At 31.4% G+C, this 20,265-nt stretch overlaps 1 protein-coding gene across 4 annotated transcripts in view; it reads right to left on the minus strand.

The window, feature by feature from the left end:
- LOC126734172 (uncharacterized) overlaps positions 1–20,265 on the minus strand; it is a 121,688-nt gene that overhangs the window by 56,992 nt on the left and 44,431 nt on the right. For all 4 annotated transcript variants that reach the window (XM_050437713.1, XM_050437711.1, XM_050437712.1 and 1 more), the window contains 5 exons: positions 14,599–14,829; positions 11,692–11,868; positions 11,031–11,161; positions 1,823–2,010; positions 1,607–1,736 (listed from right to left, as the gene is read on the minus strand). In XM_050437713.1, coding sequence (XP_050293670.1) covers positions 1,607–1,736; positions 1,823–2,010; positions 11,031–11,161; positions 11,692–11,868; positions 14,599–14,829 — 857 coding nt within the window. The remainder of the gene's footprint in view (positions 1–1,606; positions 1,737–1,822; positions 2,011–11,030; positions 11,162–11,691; positions 11,869–14,598; positions 14,830–20,265) is intronic.

The following is a 20,265-nucleotide window of genomic DNA, read 5'->3' on the forward strand; positions in this document are numbered from 1 at the left end:
TAACATGACAAGTAAGACAAAGTCCAGTGCAACGATATATTAGAATAGACATTTAGTTGAAATTTATCTATGTACGTAAAATGTTTAGATCAAATTGCTAATAAATACCAAAAGGCATAAATAAATACCCAATAAAAAGCTACAGTAGTCAATATTACTACAAACAGTTTCAGTAGTCAATATTTAGTTTATCTTTTAATCTACAAGTGTAAAGTCCAGTGCAACGATATATTAGAATGGTCACCCGTCAAAACACCAGCATTCCACCTGCCAAATAAAGTAAATAGAAGGTGGATGACATTGTTTGGCAGGTGGAATGCTGGTGTTTTGACGGGTGACCATTCTAATATATCGTTGCACTGGACTTTACCATGAGTTTAAGCACAGCAATGAACGAGCCGATTCTGCGTTGAGTCTATTCCGTTGTTTCGTAACAACCAAGCCAGCTTTTTTCATATGGCGTGTAACATATGGCAATGATAAAAACGAACCTTCTTGGGTAAAATATTCTTGATGACTACTTGAAAATCTAGGGAAAAATAGTTAATATGTTTATGGTTGCATATAATGACCAAATATTAAATATTGGTACTAATAGTTTTTTTTAATACTTAGTTCTGTGACAACCATAACATAACTTTTTCTTAACGAATAACAAATCAATATTAAATTTATTAAAAATAATATTATTTAATAATTTAATACCTACCTTTCTAATATTTTATTGATAGTTTTCTGCTGTTAATAGGTATGTTGACAACTGTAGATTAAATGCATATAAAATATTATTTTCAATATTCCGCTATTGCCACTTTTATAAAAACACTATGACTGCTTTATATTATTGCTTCCTATAGATTGTTGGAAAATACGTTTTGCATGACTTTAATGGGGTGCTCATATAAATATTTTATTAAATCTTAAAAAAATCTTTCCCAACATGCCTACCTGCCCAATTAATTTAAAAATCGAATATGATTTTTATTAACTTTCATACTTAACTACCTATAATATGTTTATTGTTTATTGGGGTCTATTAAATTTGTAAGTTTTATCCTGGGCTTTTACATAGGTATCAGAACTTTTCGAGACAAAACGAGACGAGACGAGATAAAGTCTTGTCTCGACAAGACATAAGCTTGTCTCGTCTTGTCTCGAAAAATATTTGTCTCGAGTCGTAGCAACCCTAAAGATGCATTACTTAAATTTTCTGAAATCTGGAATTTTCACAAGGGAATGTTTTGTTATATAAGGATTTCTAGGTATGAAGTTGTACTAAGCGTGCAATTTCTATGCAAATTTTCTGGGACGTTTGGTTTTTGGGCTCAGGACAGTTTATAAGTTTTTCTGTGAAAAAACAAATTTTTCATGAATCTCAGATTGAAATATTAACTTCGTATTTTCCTTTTGAAAAGAACCTATACCATTAAACAATGAGTGTCCAAATTCTCACTGATGATTAAACAGTGAGTGTCCAATGTCTCACTGATGATTGCCAAAAAGTCGAAACCGCTCCGCTCTTCTCTCCCTTTGAACAAACATTAATTTTCAGCTTTTTTCTTGTTTTTACCCTAAAAAAAAAACTAAAGATGAATGCCTCCCTTACCGACGCCACTGGTGAACTAAACTATGGTAACAAAACGTGCACACGAGGGCGCTACCGTCGTCCCTGAGCTGTTCCGCGTTCGGCGGACTTTTGTGACGTAACAGCGACGGAAAATACGGCGCATTCCTGCCTAAAATAAAAAAAAGAAAAACCAAACCGGTGACAAAAATACCATTACATTAATTTTTTTAGAAAATGTGAGTTAATAAAACACACCTTGGGGTTTACTGTAGACCACCCGGGCCAGCGTAAACTCGGAATGGAGGCCGCATAAAAAACAGTAAATGCTCGAGCTGCCATTGGCCGATTGGGAACACACCGTTCGTTCGCTGTTGGTGCTCGGGGGCGTCGGGATTCCCCGATCGCCGTTCATCACTGAACTTTCCGGTAATGGAATATCGTACCTAAATCAAAAGAAAGTCTATGGTATAAATTGGAATTTTTGCATGAAAATATGACCTAAATCTATATGTAAATAGCCTAAAAGTGAAAAAGTCAGGATCAATTTATGCTTTGAGCTTTTTTTTAGGATACCCATAAAGTTTTTGGAATAAAATTTTCGTGAAAACGTGCAGGTAGGTTGAAAATAGTAGAGGTTGCCTTGGAATAAATTAGAATGAATTATTATAATTAATTATAGAAATGAACTCAAGTAAGCTTATGAAAGATGTTAATTAAACGTCTTTAATTGATTAAAAGAAATAGAACTATGACTTTAACTGTCTGTAAAGAAATTTTTGATTTATGTATTCATTCAATTTCACTGTTTTTTTTTAATTATTGCGATATGTTTTATATTCTATTTCTTTTTCCTCGGTAAAATGTCTAAGTAGCTGTTTTTTAAGTTTATCTCATTTTTTTTATTGATATAATAATGAAGCTTGATATCCAGGGTTTAATTTTTTTGTGTAGTTTACTTGCATTAATAGATGTTGTTTTATATTTTAAATATATTAAAAGTCTTGATAAAAAAGTCGAATGAGCCTCTTCTGAGTTATTTATAGCAATAATCATCAAACAGCTTCCAGACTCCGGTCTAATTATTGCATTTATATAGGATTGAAAACCGTGCGAATCCAATGTTGTAACGCAATTTATATGTCCGACTAAAACGTCAATACCATAAGAATTATTTCGACTAAAGAATATATTAAGATCATGTATAAAATTTTCAGTAGATGTTTAAGAAAATCGATATATGCACAGAGATCTACATCATCATTTCTAGTAATATACCCATTGCCATAATAACGTGTAATAATGTTAAAGCTCTGAATTGCGAATTCAGTTAAGTGGAAAGCATTCACTTAAAACTAAGACATCACCAAAGAAAATAATAGTAAACTATAGAAAATCCATCCCGTGTAAATTTTTTGACCACCTAAAAGGATCCCCGCTTTTCGAGCGAGGATCCATCGGTGAAATTACGCGTTGAAATCTGGCCGATCGCTTGGCTGTGTTGCAAAATTTAATTTGGCGGCTGCGACTCGGCTGAGCAACACAATATTATTTTTGGTATTCGCTGTTGTAACGGACGTATCGATACAGGTTATCAACACCAGCAAAGCTCTCTTTGACAAAACTTATTTACAAATAATTCTGTTATTTTTTAAAAATTTTGTCACTGGTTCTGTAATACATAATGTCGGGCAATGTATGCCAATATTATGACTGTATGCGAACTAGAAGAGAGAATCCTACGTTAAAGATGTTTAAATTTCCTTATAAAAATCCAAGTATTTGCGAACGTTTGATTTTAAATTGCGGTAAGTCCTAGAGTTCTATAAACATACTCAACCTTAACAGTGCCTTAGTAATGAGTTACTTATAAGTAAGTAAGTAAGTAATAAGTAAGTAAGCCTTAGTAAGTAAGTACAGGGTGTTCCATTTAAGAGGAAAAACGGCATATTTTTTGACTTTCCCGGTATTTTTAAAAAAATTGAAGATTGAGAGCCTTCATCGACGTATTTTAACTCGGAGAATTTGAAAATCGTAATAAGAAAACAATTCCATAAAAAACAAAAAAGACTGACGACATTGTTTTCTTATTACGATTTTCAAATTCTCCGAGTTAAAATACGTCGATTGGCTATCTTCAATTTTGTAAAGATACGGAAAAAGTAAAAAATATGCCGTTTTTCCTCTTAAATGGAACACCTTGTACCTAAAGTTCGTTTCATGGGTCTTTAACTATGGCTCCTAGAAGAGCCAGATATAAATACGTGTATTTTTACGCAAAGTTACAGCTGAATACCTGTGAAATGAACATCACCTTCAATCTATATCTATCTCAAGTTTTAATTCGGCAATGAAAATTACAGTTAACCAAAAACTATAATTTTCTGACTTTTAGGTAAATGAAAAATGTGTAAGGTGGTAAAACTATGAGGTGATGTACAAAGTTAATTTTTGAATACTGAAAATTAAATTTAAAGAATAAAAATATATAATATCGGTTTAAATAGTCAAATTCCAAAACAATAATTACTTTGAGATAAAACCTTAAAAATAGTACCATAACAAATAATAATAGTTATTTATTGGAGTAAAATAGGCGTTTTAAAATTACTGCCTTCGCTAAAGCTCGTGTAGTAAACTTCATCATTTTACTCCCTATTAATCATTTTACTGCCTCATCTGTATCTCAAGTCAATAAAGTGAACTTTTTGAGTGAAGGCGAAAAATATATTATTTTATTATACTGAATCTTCTAATCTTGACCAACTTTAAAGTATACAAACTCAAAAATTAGAAAGATAAATTGTAACCTAAAATTGTAAAGCGAATCGTCGAATTTAGATAATCAGGTTGACAAAAAATATAAGTTACGCTTTTCTTTTTAAATAGGTAGGTATTATATGATACCGATTTTGGGGAAGTTTGAGGATGGGATCGTTGATATAAATATTTTTGATAGAATTTCTCTTTTGCGCGCCATCCTGAAAAATAAACACTTGTGTGAGAGACATTTTGCGGACAGCGCTTTTCGGACGGAAAAACGGCGTTATTTAAAAACAAATGCAATACCCTACGTATATTTCCCAACAGATGAACATTTAAAAGTACTATCACCAGAAAAGACCTATTCGGGGAAAAAACGGGCTTTACCTACAGACAGTCCGACAACCAACGAAAATGTAACGAAAAAATTACATTTAAACGAAGGCAATCATAATACAAAAAAACTAAAGGAAATAATTAAACTTCCAAATCATACAATGACGCCAAGAAAATTAATGTTAAAAAAACAAATAAAAATTCTCGGAAGTAAATTTAAAAAAAAAATAAATTCCGTATGCGACTTTTACAGTTAAAACAAAAAAATAATAAATCTTTAATTTCAAAAGTAATGCCGTTGTTAATATTTCTATCAGTAGTACCAAAAACATTTATTTTGATGCAATTAAATGGAGAGTCTAGAAAAAAATGGAACAACAGGGAAAAAGAAGTGTCTGTGTCAATTTTTTATAAATCTCCTGCGGCATATATGTTTTTAAGGCGTAAAGGTTTTATTTTACCGTCCGTTTCAACAATACGAAGATGGATGAGCGAAAATTTATTTAAAACAAATATTGACAACGGTTTTAAGTATCATCTTAAAAAAAAATGTGAGGGTATGACCAAAAATGAAAAAAAATGTGTGTTAGTCTTTGACGAGGTTAGCATTAAAAAACTAATTGAATACAACAAAAAACTCGATCTCATTGAAGGATTTGAAGATTTAGGTGTCTTAGAGCGTCCCTCAAAAAGTCTTATAGATTTGGAATCGTTTTATTTTTCTAGGCACGTGCATTTTTTTTTTAAATTTTAGCGTTTGAAATAATAATGGAGAAATTTTAATTTTAATGCGAACAAAACCAAAATGATGACTCAACAATTTTTCGCGATTTTTACACATTTTTTCAATGAAATAATATGGTAGGTGTAATATTTTATGTATTTTTACAGAGGCACATAATGCAGGCGACAAAACCTCACTATATATTAAGGCCCAAGCAATTTTATCTCAGTGTATCTAAATAAATAAGGCAAAAAACATAGTCACAACTTTCTAATAATAAGTTAAATCAATATGTAAAGAATAAACTAAAAATGAATTAAAACATCCATTTTCCCAAAACTTAATTTTTGCGAATACCTCGTTCTGCCTTTATACGGCGCGGCACCAGAGAATTAGATAAAATTTAAAATGTTATCAGTAATGGCAACGTCGCTTCGATTCTTACACGGTTAGCGCATAAAATATTCTTATTTAAGGAAGCATTGATGTCTCCTTGTCGGTTCACAGCTTGTCATTTACGTGGGTTATCTATTCGTTAGTATAATTATCTTTGACATCACATAATTTGATTTTAAATGTTTCTAAATATAACAGTAATTCGTCAAAATTTTTATTTACCAGATTTCAAAAGGTTCTACAGGCTTACTAAAGGCTCCATCACAAATAGTTTCAAGTACATCCACTTTCTGTTGTCTAGCCATAATTAACCTTACCCTTCAATAATTCTAAATGCTATTTGTATGTAGAACATTGAGGCTTTTCTTATATACCTCAAAGATTTTCAGTTATTTATTTACGGGATGTCCCCATTCTAACAAAATTACAAAATAAATTATATCCTAACCCTAAATGTATATAATTATTCTGCCATCAACAAATGTATTAACAAGATATTGTATAATGAACTTAATCTATTAAATATCCAAATTTTCTATAAATCAATAATATATCTATATATAAATACTACATATAAATATGTAGCAGCCCAAGATATACAAATAAGATAAAACTTCCAATATTTTCTAATATACAGTGCTTTTCTTTGAAGTCCCCCCCCCATTTATTTTTTGAACGGGTGAAAAAAATTTTTTGAAACTTGGCATAAGTAAATTGGTCTATAGATACTATTTTTCACTGTAAACTAGATAGTTGTAAATTCCAAGATGGCGGCTGGGCGACATCTTGAGAAAAAATTTTAAATAGAAAGGGGGGTCGTGTGGTACCTCATTTTGAAGGTCTCAATGACCTGTCTAAAAGTAACAGCCAAAAAATACACTGTTGCGATTTTATTAACGTTTTTAATAAAATACAATGAAATACTAATTTACAATTAGCAAATAAACAATTTATCAAAAGAAAAACAATATTTAATTTAAAAGATGCTGGAAATGATTTCCTTGTACCTCTTGACACATAAATAACCTATCTGAAAATTCACGTCGAACATTTTCAAATACATCTGCCTCAATATTTTGACAAATGTTAGTGATTCTTTGTCGTAGCTCAAAAATTGAGGCAGGTTCTGTTTCGGATACCTTTTGCTTTAGGTATCCCCACAAAAAAAGTCTAGCGGCGTTAAATCTGGTGACCGAGCTGGCCATTCAATAGGACCCCGACGACCTATCCAACGACCAAAATAATTATCATTTAAATAATTTCTCACATTCCTGGTAAAATGCGGAGGAGCACCATCTTGTTGAAATGTAATTTCCATGTCAAATTCATGTACATTAGCCTCAACAATTTCTGTTATGAGAGGATCGATAGCAATTTCCAGCATATTTAAGTATAATTCACCTGTTAAATTTTCTTCTAAAAACAGCGGCCCTACGATATGATTCCCTAATATTCCTGCCCATACATTGATTTTTTGCGGATACTGAGATCGGGTTTCACGAAAAATGTGTGGATTGGTATCACTCCAATATCGACAATTTTGTCTGTGGACATTACCATTTAAAAAAAAAGTACATTCGTCGCTAAAACAAATGTTGAGCACGTACGTAGGTTGCCTTTCTACTCTCTCTGCCATAATTTCACAGAATTGCACTCTTCGGTCAGGATCATCTTCAGTCAGTTGATGGACCATTTGGATCTTGTATGGGTGAAACTTATTTTTTTTAAAACTCTCCATGCCGTCGAAGTTGAAACTTCACAGATATCAGCAACAGTTGGAGTAGAATGTTGGGGATTTTCTATTATTTCGCCAATTATTTGGACTTGCTTTTCTTCTGAAATAGACATATGGCCTGGGCGTTTTTTATCCTGGACAGTACCAGTAGTTGTAAATTTATTTACAAGTTCCCTTAAATATTTACGGCAAATAGGATGATCAGGAAAACGTTCGTTGAAAACCCTTTCAGTCTCATGAAAATTACGCGTTGCTCCATAAATAAAAATTGCTTCTACTTTTTCCTCCAATGGACGAGAATTAACCATTTTGAAAAAAACAATAAATTCAAACTGCCAAACACACTAAACAATATCTAACAATGACCGATACAAGAGTAATTTACCGGTTAAGGAAAAATATCTTAAAATTTTTTTTCGAGTTTTTTTAATAGCTATTTGGTTTTTGGAATGTCTAAATAATGTTCAATAACCTTTAACGTGAAATGTGACATACGAGGGCGGTTCAGTAAGTCTTTAGAAACCAAAAAGTTAATCTTTAAATCCAAAATTCAAAAATTATAAATTATTTGTATATTATTATTAAAAACGTTTATAAAATCGCAACAGTGTATTTTTTTGGCTGTTACTTTTAGACAGGTCAAAACGGAGTCCACCGAGTCCATGTAATAAATATTAAAAGTACTCAATAAAACCTTTTAAATGAGGTAACACAAGATTTCTATTTAATGCATTTATTCAAGATGGCACTTATGTGTTATTTTGACATTTAGAACTGTCGTTTTTATGTCAAAATAAAATAGTGACGCATTTATTTTCGTACACTGATTTTTACCTATTCAAAAATCATAAAAATGTAAAACGTTAAAATAAAAAAAAATACTTTTTTATTAGGCCGCCATTTTGAAACGAGTTAAGATATGGGTCTAATATTTCAGGGTTATAAAGTACTCATTGAGACCTTTAAAATGAGGTACCACACGACCCCCCTTTCTATTTAAAATTTTTTCTCAAGATGTCGCCCAGCCGCCATCTTGGAATTTACAACTACCTAGTTTACAGTGAAAAATAGTATCTATAGACCAATTTACTTATGCCAAGTTTCAAAAATTTTTTTTGACCTGTTCAAAAAATAAATGAGGGGGAGGACTTCAAAGAAAAGCATGGTATATATAAAGCAACTAAAAACATACCATTAAAATAATCAAAATAAGAAAAGTAAAAGCAATCAAATTTATTTGATACTTAACACATAGTACTTAACGAGTAAACTCACTCAGACACCTTTTAAGTTTTGAAGGCTTTAAATCCACTAAGTCAAAAGCCTGATTAAATCTATTTCCCAACATGTGGAGTCGATTAATTGGAGAAAATTTACCATAGTTTGTACGGTGATATTCAAAACCAGAAAAAGGGACATCTCTCTAAGGACTCTGCTATTGCATCTAAAGTTTATCCGCGATAACAATTCAGGGCAATCAATAGCATTATTAATCAACTTGTGAAGAAATATCATATCACACCTAGTTCGATAGTCCTCAAGAGAAATCATATTTAGCCTTGGCTTAAGTTCCAATAAAGACTCATCTCGTACATTCAATCGCCAGGCACAAGTCCTGAGAAATTTATTTTGGACCTTATCAAGACTGTAAATATGGTTAGCATAATAAGGGGACCAGACTATGGAAGAATAAGACATGACACTACGAATAAGTGTAAGATATAAAACTCTGAAGACAGCTACTGAAAAGTCTTGAGTATTTCTAGTTTATAACTACCCAAGAGTACGAAGGGCTTTACTAGACAAACTATCTATATGGGGTATCAAAGTCAGGGAACTGTCAAACAACACCCCCAAATCTTTAATTACCGATACTCTTGAAAGTATATTATCATTTATGTGGTAGTCAAATGGGACAACTTTTCTAGATTTAGTAAAAGAAATGATAAAACACTTATCCTTATTAAGAGGTAAGCCATTAGAGACAGACCAATTATATAGAGAATCTATGTCTGATTGTATCATCAGGCAATCAGACAAGCCTAAAATATGTAAAAATAGCTTCAGGTCGTCTGGAAATAATAGGAATTTGCAAAATTTGATAATACTAAAAATATCGTTAATAAATAAATGTGACCCCTGAGGCATCCCTGAAGTAACCAAAATAGGAAGTGAACGTGAACCCCTAACATTAACGAATTGTATCCTTTTATGTAGGTAACTATTTAGCCAAGAAAGAAACCACTTAGGGAAACCATAGCATCTTAATTGAAAAATGAGCAACGAGTGGATGACTGTGTCAAAGGCCTTTGAGAAATCAGTATAGATGGAGTCGACCTGATGACCCTTCTCGAAAGCCCTGACAATGAAGTCATGATATAATACAAGATTTGTAGAAGTAGATATTTTCAGAACTCAGGCCGCCATTCTAAGTCGCTTCCTGGTCCTTGGAGTAATTTTTATTTTTTCTCAGGTATTTCACAGAATTTTGTTAATCCTTGGGCGTTCAAAGTCATTTTTTATATTTGCAGACATTTTGCTTTATAGTCCAACCATTTCAAGACTTTTTAGTTAATTTTTTTTGTGGTATATCAAGTAATTGTTTTATATATTTCCAAGCGTTTGGGACTAATCTTGTATTTTATTAAAATATTTGACATAATTTATTACCTCTTTTGACATATAAAGTAGGTTATCAAATATTCCAGAAATTTTCGACTTTATTTCAGGCAGTTGATAAAACGTTATCTTTCGTACAGGCATTTGAAGCCATATTTGGTCTTCTATATGTATTTAAAGCAATTTTAACTGTTTTTCAGGCATTTCACATAATTTTCCATTTCATCCGGGCCATTTCAGTTACTTTCTGGTATATCTTTGTATTTCCAAAGATTTCAAGTGTTTGGAGTAATTTTTATTAGGATTCCAGACATTTAACATAATTGTTTGTGTCCTTGGGTATTTACAGTAATTTTTTTATGTATTCCAGATATTTTCAGGTATTTTATTCCAGACGTTTGACATCGGCTTTCTTTTCTTTCAGGCAGTAGATACGCCATTTTAAATTTCTACCTGGTCCTTGGAGTTTTTTTAAAATTTTATTCTAGACATTTGATTGAACTTTGTGTAACCTTAAATATTTAAAGTAATTTTTCGCATATTCCAGACATTTTCGATTTTATTCCAGGCATTTGAGGCTATTCTAAGTTTCTTCCAGGCAGCTAAAGCAAGCTATTCTTTGTATTTTAAAGGAACTTTTTATAAGTTCCAAATCTCTGGAGCAATTTCTTACTTTATTCCCGGCATATGATATCTAATGCATTCAGAGCAATATTTCTGTACTTTGAACCCCAAAAACACTGAACTTTTATTTAAAAAAAAAAGAATATATGTAAATTGTAGATTATTTTATCCTCTACGATATTATTCCTCTTTGAAAAAAAATCAAATACCAAAAAAACCCTCGAATTAGATTTACTTTACTAATACACCAGCCGAACTCCTTGCATTACCTCCTCCTCTCCAAAGGCATCCTGTCCGCCTCGAAAGCCTCCCACTGATGGGCCAAATGATTCACGCACCTCGTGCAACTTAAAACACGACCGTGCGAGTCCATACAACTGTTTTCCAACGTTCTACCGATCTACAAAAGAGAGAGGGAGAGAGATCTAAAATCTTTTAATAATTAATAGTACAGTCAATACGGCATTTGAAAATGAAGAAAATGGTCCCTGGTCTCATACTGTGCGAGTCCAAAGTGGTTTATTAGAAAAGGTTAATATTATAGATGTGCATCCTCCCCGACCCTACCGTTTGTGAGAGAAGTTTTTTGATTCAATATTTTGGCCAAACCGTGAGTCTCACAGAAAATTTTATGGGGCAAAAAATTATGAAAATTAAATTCTCTACAATTTTGGTCTGGTGTAACAGAGCTGTAAAATCTACGGGAACAAAGTTAGGGAATGCAAAAGTTACCAAGACACACTTTTTTTTCAATTTTCAAGTGGAAATAAATTCTTTTTACTGTTACAAGTGCTAAATTGATCTTTGTATGATACGTTGTTCGCGAGACCAAGGTCCATTTTTTCCAATTTAGGCCCTTTTTTGCTGCTAGATTAACTGTACTATAAAAAAAATAATAAATCAGTCGGCGAGCTAGTGTAAAGTACTCACCTTGGACAAACAAGGGAAATGCATCGCGTGGGAGTTCATGCCCTCCGCCGAGGTGCTGATCCACTCCATCTGGTCCAAGTGGTAGAGGCCGGTGCAGATGTAGCAACGGTAGTTTTGGGACCCCGAGTGGCCATTTACGTCGACTAGGGGCGAGCTGGTACGCGAGGCGTGTGCGGCCTAGTATAGAAATTAGTTTTTACTACTCTCATTTACTGCTACAATAAATATAATTTAATGAATAAGACTTCGGGTTTTTAAATCACAATGATAAAAGGGAATTGGAAAAGTCAAGTTGCCCCATATGAGCGGTAAGTTCAGTCAACTGTACCCAGCCATATTGCAGTCATTTTTACCTAAATAAAACAATATTTCGTCAAACTTATTAATTGCTTTTTAAAGACAATTATATACATCAATAATCCCTAGAATGTTTAATTATTTATATTAAATAATAACAATATGCCCTTCTTTTTCCCAAATCCGGCTCAACTAGCCCCACCCTACCCTATTCCAGGATGTCAGAATAATTTTCTATAACTTCTCGGTATTTGATGTCATTTTATGTAACTTATATGAAAACTTGAGCTTTTTCTAGGCATTTAAAGTCATTACAAGGATCTTTTCCAAGACATTTTAAATCTCTTCCTTGCATTGTATTGAAGAAGACTTCCGGCAACCAACGACTATTTTAAATGTCCTAAACTTATAGCCATCAAAAGATAAATATGACTTTTGTCTTATATCGATGTTCTAGTATGTTTTCCCTTGACTTTAAAACGAGCCCACATTCTATTTTTCAACCTACTTAACGCGTTACGGAATCCTGTTGGCGTCACATGAAATGCACCAGATAAGGAGAAGAAAATGGTTTACAATGTTTTTTTTTTTTTTTTTTTTTTTACTATAAATGTTTACCAGTTAGTTTTGCAATTCGGTAAAAGGTCAAAGTGCGATCTGATCTCAGGGCAGTAGAACACAAACACAATAAGAATCTTTTTTACTTTTTTAAACGGAGATTTTAATTAACTACAATTAATACTGAATGCTCACAGGTACTTTGCTGCAATACCGACGCACTTTGCTAACTTTAGTCATCGAACGGAGGATTAAACACACTCAATAATAAGGATTCTGAACCGACTGGTTAAAATAAAAGCAGAAATTTCGATAGATTGGGATTTATCGCTCGGGAAATAAAAATTTGATGGTGTGGGTCATGGAGTTACGAAAACACGTTCGACAACACAGTATTTGTAAACATATTGGCAGTGAAACGCTTAAGCCCTGGTTTCCTCAAAAGCGGTACCGATAAGTTGCGGCCGCAATAATGCGTTGAAGGGTTATTAATTGCGGCAAATAAATGTGTAAACTCAGAAAGCGTCGCCAGTACCGTTTTGCGTTAAAAACAATCGACATGGACGATCTCGATGTTGCTCTTTTGGTAGTGTTAAATGGAGAGGAATTAGATGAAGAGATACATAGGAGTGAATCTGACCTTTTTAAGAAAAGAACTACAGAGGGTGTGACAGTGACAGTCCGACAGTGACTAATAGGACAAAGAAATACTCACTTCCTACAGAAAATTTACTTCCACTAATTCACAACAACGTACGCGGGGCAAATATACCAGTTCAAATTCGTGAGACATTTAAAACGTATTTTAATGGACCCGGTGCTGTAGCATGGCAGGAACAGCATTACCGAGAAAACTAAATCAATCACAACAATGTAATATATTAAAAATATACATATATTTTTTATGGTAATGAGAAGTTGTATTATTGTATTACCCGTTATTTGTAGTATATGGGCTATTTCCGTCCATAAACTCTGTTTTAATTGGGTTTTTCTGTAATCTTTACATTGAACATTATATAAACATTCATGATTTCTAACAAAATCTATCAATATTTCATCCTGCTCACTTGTCCATTCATGGTGTTTTATACCAGAACACATTACGCTAAAAAAAACACCATTATATAACGTTAACTTTGTAATATAAAACATAAATATCTATTTTATCAGTTTTATAATAAAAAAATAAATGAAATCACAACAAGTCACAACAAATCAACACAGTAATAAATCGTCAACGAACTGTTTCTCGCCGCAATGGCTGCCGCATTCATTATGCCGGTACAGTCATATTGCGTTGCGGCGACCACCAACGCATATTTAAAAACCATTGCTAATGATGTGCATAGTACAGTTTTCTATGACGTCATTCGACGCATTATTGCGGCCGCAATTTATCGGTACCGCTTTTGAGGAAACCAGGGCTTTAATATCTCTAGAATATATTCAGGACCAAACCACACCGAAATTTGGTCCAGCTTACTCTTATTAAACACAGAAGGTTAGAGTTTAAAATGTGTATTTCAAACACCGGTTAAATGCCGGTAAAAAAGACCCAATTGAAATACGGTGAGCAAATCTCAATTTCTCCAAGTATTTAGGAATTTATTTTGATAATAAAATACCGCCTCGTATCGTATAGAGGGTCTTAATGCAGCCAACACCCTGAATGTCTTGGATTCAATTTAGTCCAGGCATTTGATGTCATTTTAAATTTATTCCAGGCATTTGAATCCATTTTAAACATCTATCCGGTAAGTTTTTCTGTTGCAAATTATTGTAAAGGGTCTTAGCCAAAACCCCCGGGCCAATATCAAAACGCTTATGTGTCTTTTAAATTGTTGGTGTTACCTGTAATAAGCAGCATAATTTGATGGAGAGTTTCGGGTTCCGAATAAATAGTGGAAAAAAATACTACTTTTGACTCTTATTTGGATGTTCAATTTAACCCGAAACAGAAACTTTCAAAGGCTAATACAATAAGCTTAAAATTCCCTGTAAATTGTTGCACTTAATCCCTTATTCCTCACTACGTAATAAGAAGTTTACCTTAGAATTCCTACTGTCGGCCAAAGCCTGTTTCTTCTTGCTGGTAACGATCGAGGCCTGATTGATGTCGTACGGTTTGTACCGTATGTCAGAACCGGCAGAATTGGCGGGACTTTTCACGGTACTGGGTCGCGAGGTGCTGTTGTTTAGGTACTGCACCTCCGTCACGCTCACGTGGTTGTTGCTGGCCGACGATAAGTGCGATGGCGCGGAGGGATCCCCACCGAAAACCTACACGATAAAATTTAAGCTTAAATTTATAGTTCCAACTCAAGGATAACTAATTATAATTAACTAGGCGCATACGTTTCTAATTCCTGAAACTTTAAGGGATGTTAAGTTTGTTCACCTTAATGTGCGAACAGGTTCTGACCAGATCTCGGATTTAGTTATAACAGCTGGAATTGACGTAATGTGGATTACTGAGACTTAGTAATGATAGATGTTATAGTTTTTCAATTCTAAATTTTAAGTTATTTGAAAAGCATAGGGGAGGAGGGATTCGTATTTGTGTTAGGCTCTCTTGAAATCTCTTTAACCTTTGAGGATTTTCATTTCTCTCTCGACCTGAAGTGCTTATTCGTAAAATTACCTTTGGGAAAGGAACTTTTTCTTTTAAAGTCTCCAAAAGGAAATTTACGTCACTGTGTTTATTGTTTTGACGATATATTAGCCCTTGTATGTTGCACTATATAATAATATTATAAGCCAGTTTATTCTTTCCGAGTTTATAGAAAATATAATAATCCCGGATGGTCAGTCTGGCTTCCGAACGCAGTATAAATCAATAAAAGTCGATATTCTTAACATAAATTTGCTCAAAGCTCCATTAATTCGTTGAGAACACTTTATTTTAATTAAAAAAACAATATTTCAAGTCAATATCTTTAATAACGAATTTACTACAAGATTTCAAAGATGAAGGTGAAATTTTCCGATTTTCAGAACAAAAAAATTCATATCATTCCTTCAAAAATGAACCAAATTTGCTCAAAGTTCCTCTAAATCGTTGGAAAAACTTTATTTTCATTAAAAACAATATTTCAAGCCATTATTCTTAATATTGATTTTTTTAGAAGCTGTCAAAGGTGATGGTAAAATTTTCTCATTATCAGTACAAAAAAATTCATAACTTCCTCAAAAATGGACCAAATTTGCTCAAAGTTCCACTATATCATTGAAAAAACTTTATTTTAATTAAAAAACAATATTTCAAGTCGATATTCTTACCATAGAATTTTTCACGGGCTTTCAAAGATGATGGTGAAATTTGCCAACTTTCAGTACAAAAAAATTTATAATTCCCTCAAAAATGAACCAAATTTGCTCAAAGTTTCAATAAACCGTTTAAAATACCTTATTTTAATTAAAAAACAATATTTCAAGTCAACATTCTTAATATAGAATTTTTTCATAGGCTGTCAGAGTAATGGTGAAATTTGCCCATTATCAGTACAAAAAAATTCATAACTTCCTCAAAAATGGACCAAATTTGCTCAAAGTTCCACTATATCATTGAAAAAACTTTATTTTAATTAAAAAACAATATTTCAAGTCGATATTCTTACCATAGAATTTTTCACGAGCTGTCAAAGATGATGGTGAAATTTGCCCACTTTCAGTACAAAAAAATTCATAATTCCCTCAAAAATGAACCAAATTTGCTCAAAGTTTCAATAAACCGTTTAAAATACCTTATTTTAATTAAAAAAACAATATTTCAAGTCAATATTCTTAATATAGAATTTTTTCATAGGCTGTCAGAGTAATGAAGAAATTTGCCCAATATCAGTACAAAAAAATGCATAACTCCCTCAAAAATAGACCAAATTTGCTCAAAGTTCCACTATATCATTGAAAAAACTTTATTTTAATTAAAAAACAATATTTCAAGTCGATATTCTTACCATAGAATTTTTCACGAGCTGTCAAAGATGATGGTAAAAATTTTCCCATTTTCAGTACAAAAAAATTCATAATTCCCTCAAAAATGAACCAAATTTGCTCAAAGTTTCAATAAACTGTTTAAAATACCTTATTTTAATTAAAAAAACAATATTTCAAGTCAATATTCTTAATATAGAATTTTTTCATAGGCTGTCAGAGTAATGAAGAAATTTGCCCAATATCAGTACAAAAAAATGCATAACTCCCTCAAAAATAGACCAAATTTGCTCAAAGTTCCACTATATCATTGAAAAAACTTTATTTTAATTAAAAAACAATATTTCAACTCGATATTCTTACCATAGAATTTTTCACGAGCTGTCAAAGATGATGGTAAAAATTTTCCCATTTTCAGTACAAAAAAATTCATAATTCCCTCAAAAATGAACCAAATTTGCTCAAAGTTTCAATAAACCGTTTAAAATACCTTATTTTAATTAAAAAAACAATATTTCAAGTCAATATTCTTATTATAGAATTTTTTCATAGGCTGTCAGAGTAATGTAGAAATTTGCCCAATATCAGTACAAAAAAATTCATAACTTCCTCAAAAATAGACCAAATTTGCTCAAAGTTCCACTATATCATTGAAAAAACTTTATTTTAATTAAAAAACAATATTTCAAGTCGATATTCTTACCATAGAATTTTTCACGAGCTGTCAAAGATGATGGTAAAAATTTTCCCATTTTCAGTACAAAAAAATTCATAATTCCCTCAAAAATGAACCAAATTTGCTCAAAGTTTCAATAAACCGTTTAAAATACCTTATTTTAATTAAAAAAACAATATTTCAAGTCAATATTCTTATTATAGAATTTTTCCATAGGCTGTCAGAGTAATGGAGAAATTTGCCCAATATCAGTACAAAAAAATTCATAACTTCCTCAAAAATAGACCAAATTTGCTCAAAGTTCCACTATATCATTGAAAAAACTTTATTTTAATTAAAAAACAATATTTCAACTCGATATTCTTACCATAGAATTTTTCACGAGCTGTCAAAGATGATGGTAAAAATTTTCCCATTTTCAGTACAAAAAAATTCATAATTCCCTCAAAAATGAACCAAATTTGCTCAAAGTTTCAATAAACCGTTTAAAATACCTTATTTTAATTAAAAAAACAATATTTCAAGTCAATATTCTTATTATAGAATTTTTTCATAGGCTGTCAGAGTAATGTAGAAATTTGCCCAATATCAGTACAAAAAAATTCATAACTTCCTCAAAAATAGACCAAATTTGCTCAAAGTTCCACTATATCATTGAAAAAACTTTATTTTAATTAAAAAACAATATTTCAACTCGATATTCTTACCATAGAATTTTTCACGAGCTGTCAAAGATGATGGTAAAAATTTTCCCATTTTCAGTACAAAAAAATTCATAATTCCCTCAAAAATGAACCAAATTTGCTCAAAGTTTCAATAAACCGTTTAAAATACCTTATTTTAATTAAAAAAACAATATTTCAAGTCAATATTCTTATTATAGAATTTTTTCATAGGCTGTCAGAGTAATGTAGAAATTTGCCCAATATCAGTACAAAAAAATTCATAACTTCCTCAAAAATAGACCAAATTTGCTCAAAGTTCCACTATATCATTGAAAAAACTTTATTTTAATTAAAAAACAATATTTCAAGTCGATATTCTTACCATAGAATTTTTCACGAGCTGTCAAAGATGATGGTAAAAATTTTCCCATTTTCAGTACAAAAAAATTCATAATTCCCTCAAAAATGAACCAAATTTGCTCAAAGTTTCAATAAACCGTTTAAAATACCTTATTTTAATTAAAAAAACAATATTTCAAGTCAATATTCTTATTATAGAATTTTTCCATAGGCTGTCAGAGTAATGGAGAAATTTGCCCAATATCAGTACAAAAAAATTCATAACTTCCTCAAAAATAGACCAAATTTGCTCAAAGTTCCACTATATCATTGAAAAAACTTTATTTTAATTAAAAAACAATATTTCAAGTCGATATTCTTACCATAGAATTTTTCACGAGCTGTCAAAGATGATGGTAAAAATTTTCCCATTTTCAGTACAAAAAAATTCATAATTCCCTCAAAAATGAACCAAATTTGCTCAAAGTTTCAATAAACCGTTTAAAATACCTTATTTTAATTAAAAAAACAATATTTCAAGTCAATATTCTTATTATAGAATTTTTCCATAGGCTGTCAGAGTAATGGAGAAATTTGCCCAATATCAGTACAAAAAAATTCATAACTTCCTCAAAAATGGACCAAATTTGCTCAAAGTTCCACTATATCATTGAAAAAACTTTATTTTAATTAAAAAACAATATTTCAAGTCGATATTCTTACCATAGAATTTTTCACGAGCTGTCAAAGATGATGGTGAAAATTTTCCCATTTTCAGTACAAAAAAATTCATAATTCCCTCAAAAATGAACCAAATTTGCTCAAAGTTCCACTATATCATTGGAAAAACTTTATTTTAATTAAGAAATAATATTTCAAGTCAATATTCTTAATATAGAATTTTTTCATAGGCTGTCAGGGTAATGGAGAAATTTGCCCATTTTCAGTACAAAAAAATTCATAACTTCCTCAAAAATGGACCAAATTTGCTCAAAGTTCCACTATATCATTGGAAAAACTTTACTTTAATTAAAAAACAATATTTCAAGTCGATATTCTTACCATAGAATTTTTCACGAGCTGTCAAAGATGATGGTAAAAATTTTCCCATTTTCAGTACAAAAAAATTCATAATTCCCTCAAAAATGAACGAAATTTGCTCAAAGCTTCAATAAACCGTTTAAAATACTTTATTTTAATTAAAAAAACAATATTTCAAGTCAATATTCTTAATATAGAATTTTTCCATAGGCTGTCAGAGTAATGGAGAAATTTGCCCAATATCAGTACAAAAAAATTCATAACTTCCTCAAAAATGGACCAAATTTGCTCAAAGTTCCACTATATCATTGAAAAAACTTTATTTTAATTAAAAAACAATATTTCAAGTCGATATTCTTACCATAGAATTTTTCACGAGCTGTCAAAGATGATGGTGAAATTTGCCCACTTTCAGTACAAAAAAATTAATAATTCCCTCAAAAACTAACCTCAAATTGAAAAAATCACTTTGAAAAAATTTGCTCAAAATTTCACTAAATCATTACACAAAATTTATTTTAATAATTAAACAATATTTTAAGTCAATATTCTTAATATAGAATTCTTTACAGGCTCTCAAAGATGATGGTGAACATTTTTCCAATCTTTTGTTCACCCTATACAAAAATCTTCATAATTTCCTCAAAAATGGACCAAATTTGCTCAAAGTTCCACTAAATCGTTCTAGAAACTTTACTCTAATTTAAAAACAATACTTCAAGTCAATATTCTTAATACAGAATTTTTTACAAGCCGTCAAAGATGATAGTGAAATTTACTCACGATGCATGTCTACATAAAATTGTATACCTGCTTCGTTACTCTTAATTCCGTTTTTTAAACGTACAGTAGTTAATTGCTTTTAAAGATTTCACATATCGGCACAACGCAATTATCTCAAATAAAGCCCAATTCCACTACAGCGCACATTTTGACACCAAAATCAATAATTAACATACACAAAGTTTAGTTTTTATCAGAGAATAGTTTTAATATTTTACAATAAATTATGTATTGATCCATGACTGAATCCTTGTATTGATTCATGACTGAACATTTTGG

Source organism: Anthonomus grandis, chromosome 3 (assembly GCF_022605725.1).
Source record: "Anthonomus grandis grandis chromosome 3, icAntGran1.3, whole genome shotgun sequence".
NCBI lineage: Eukaryota > Metazoa > Arthropoda > Insecta > Coleoptera > Curculionidae > Anthonomus > Anthonomus grandis.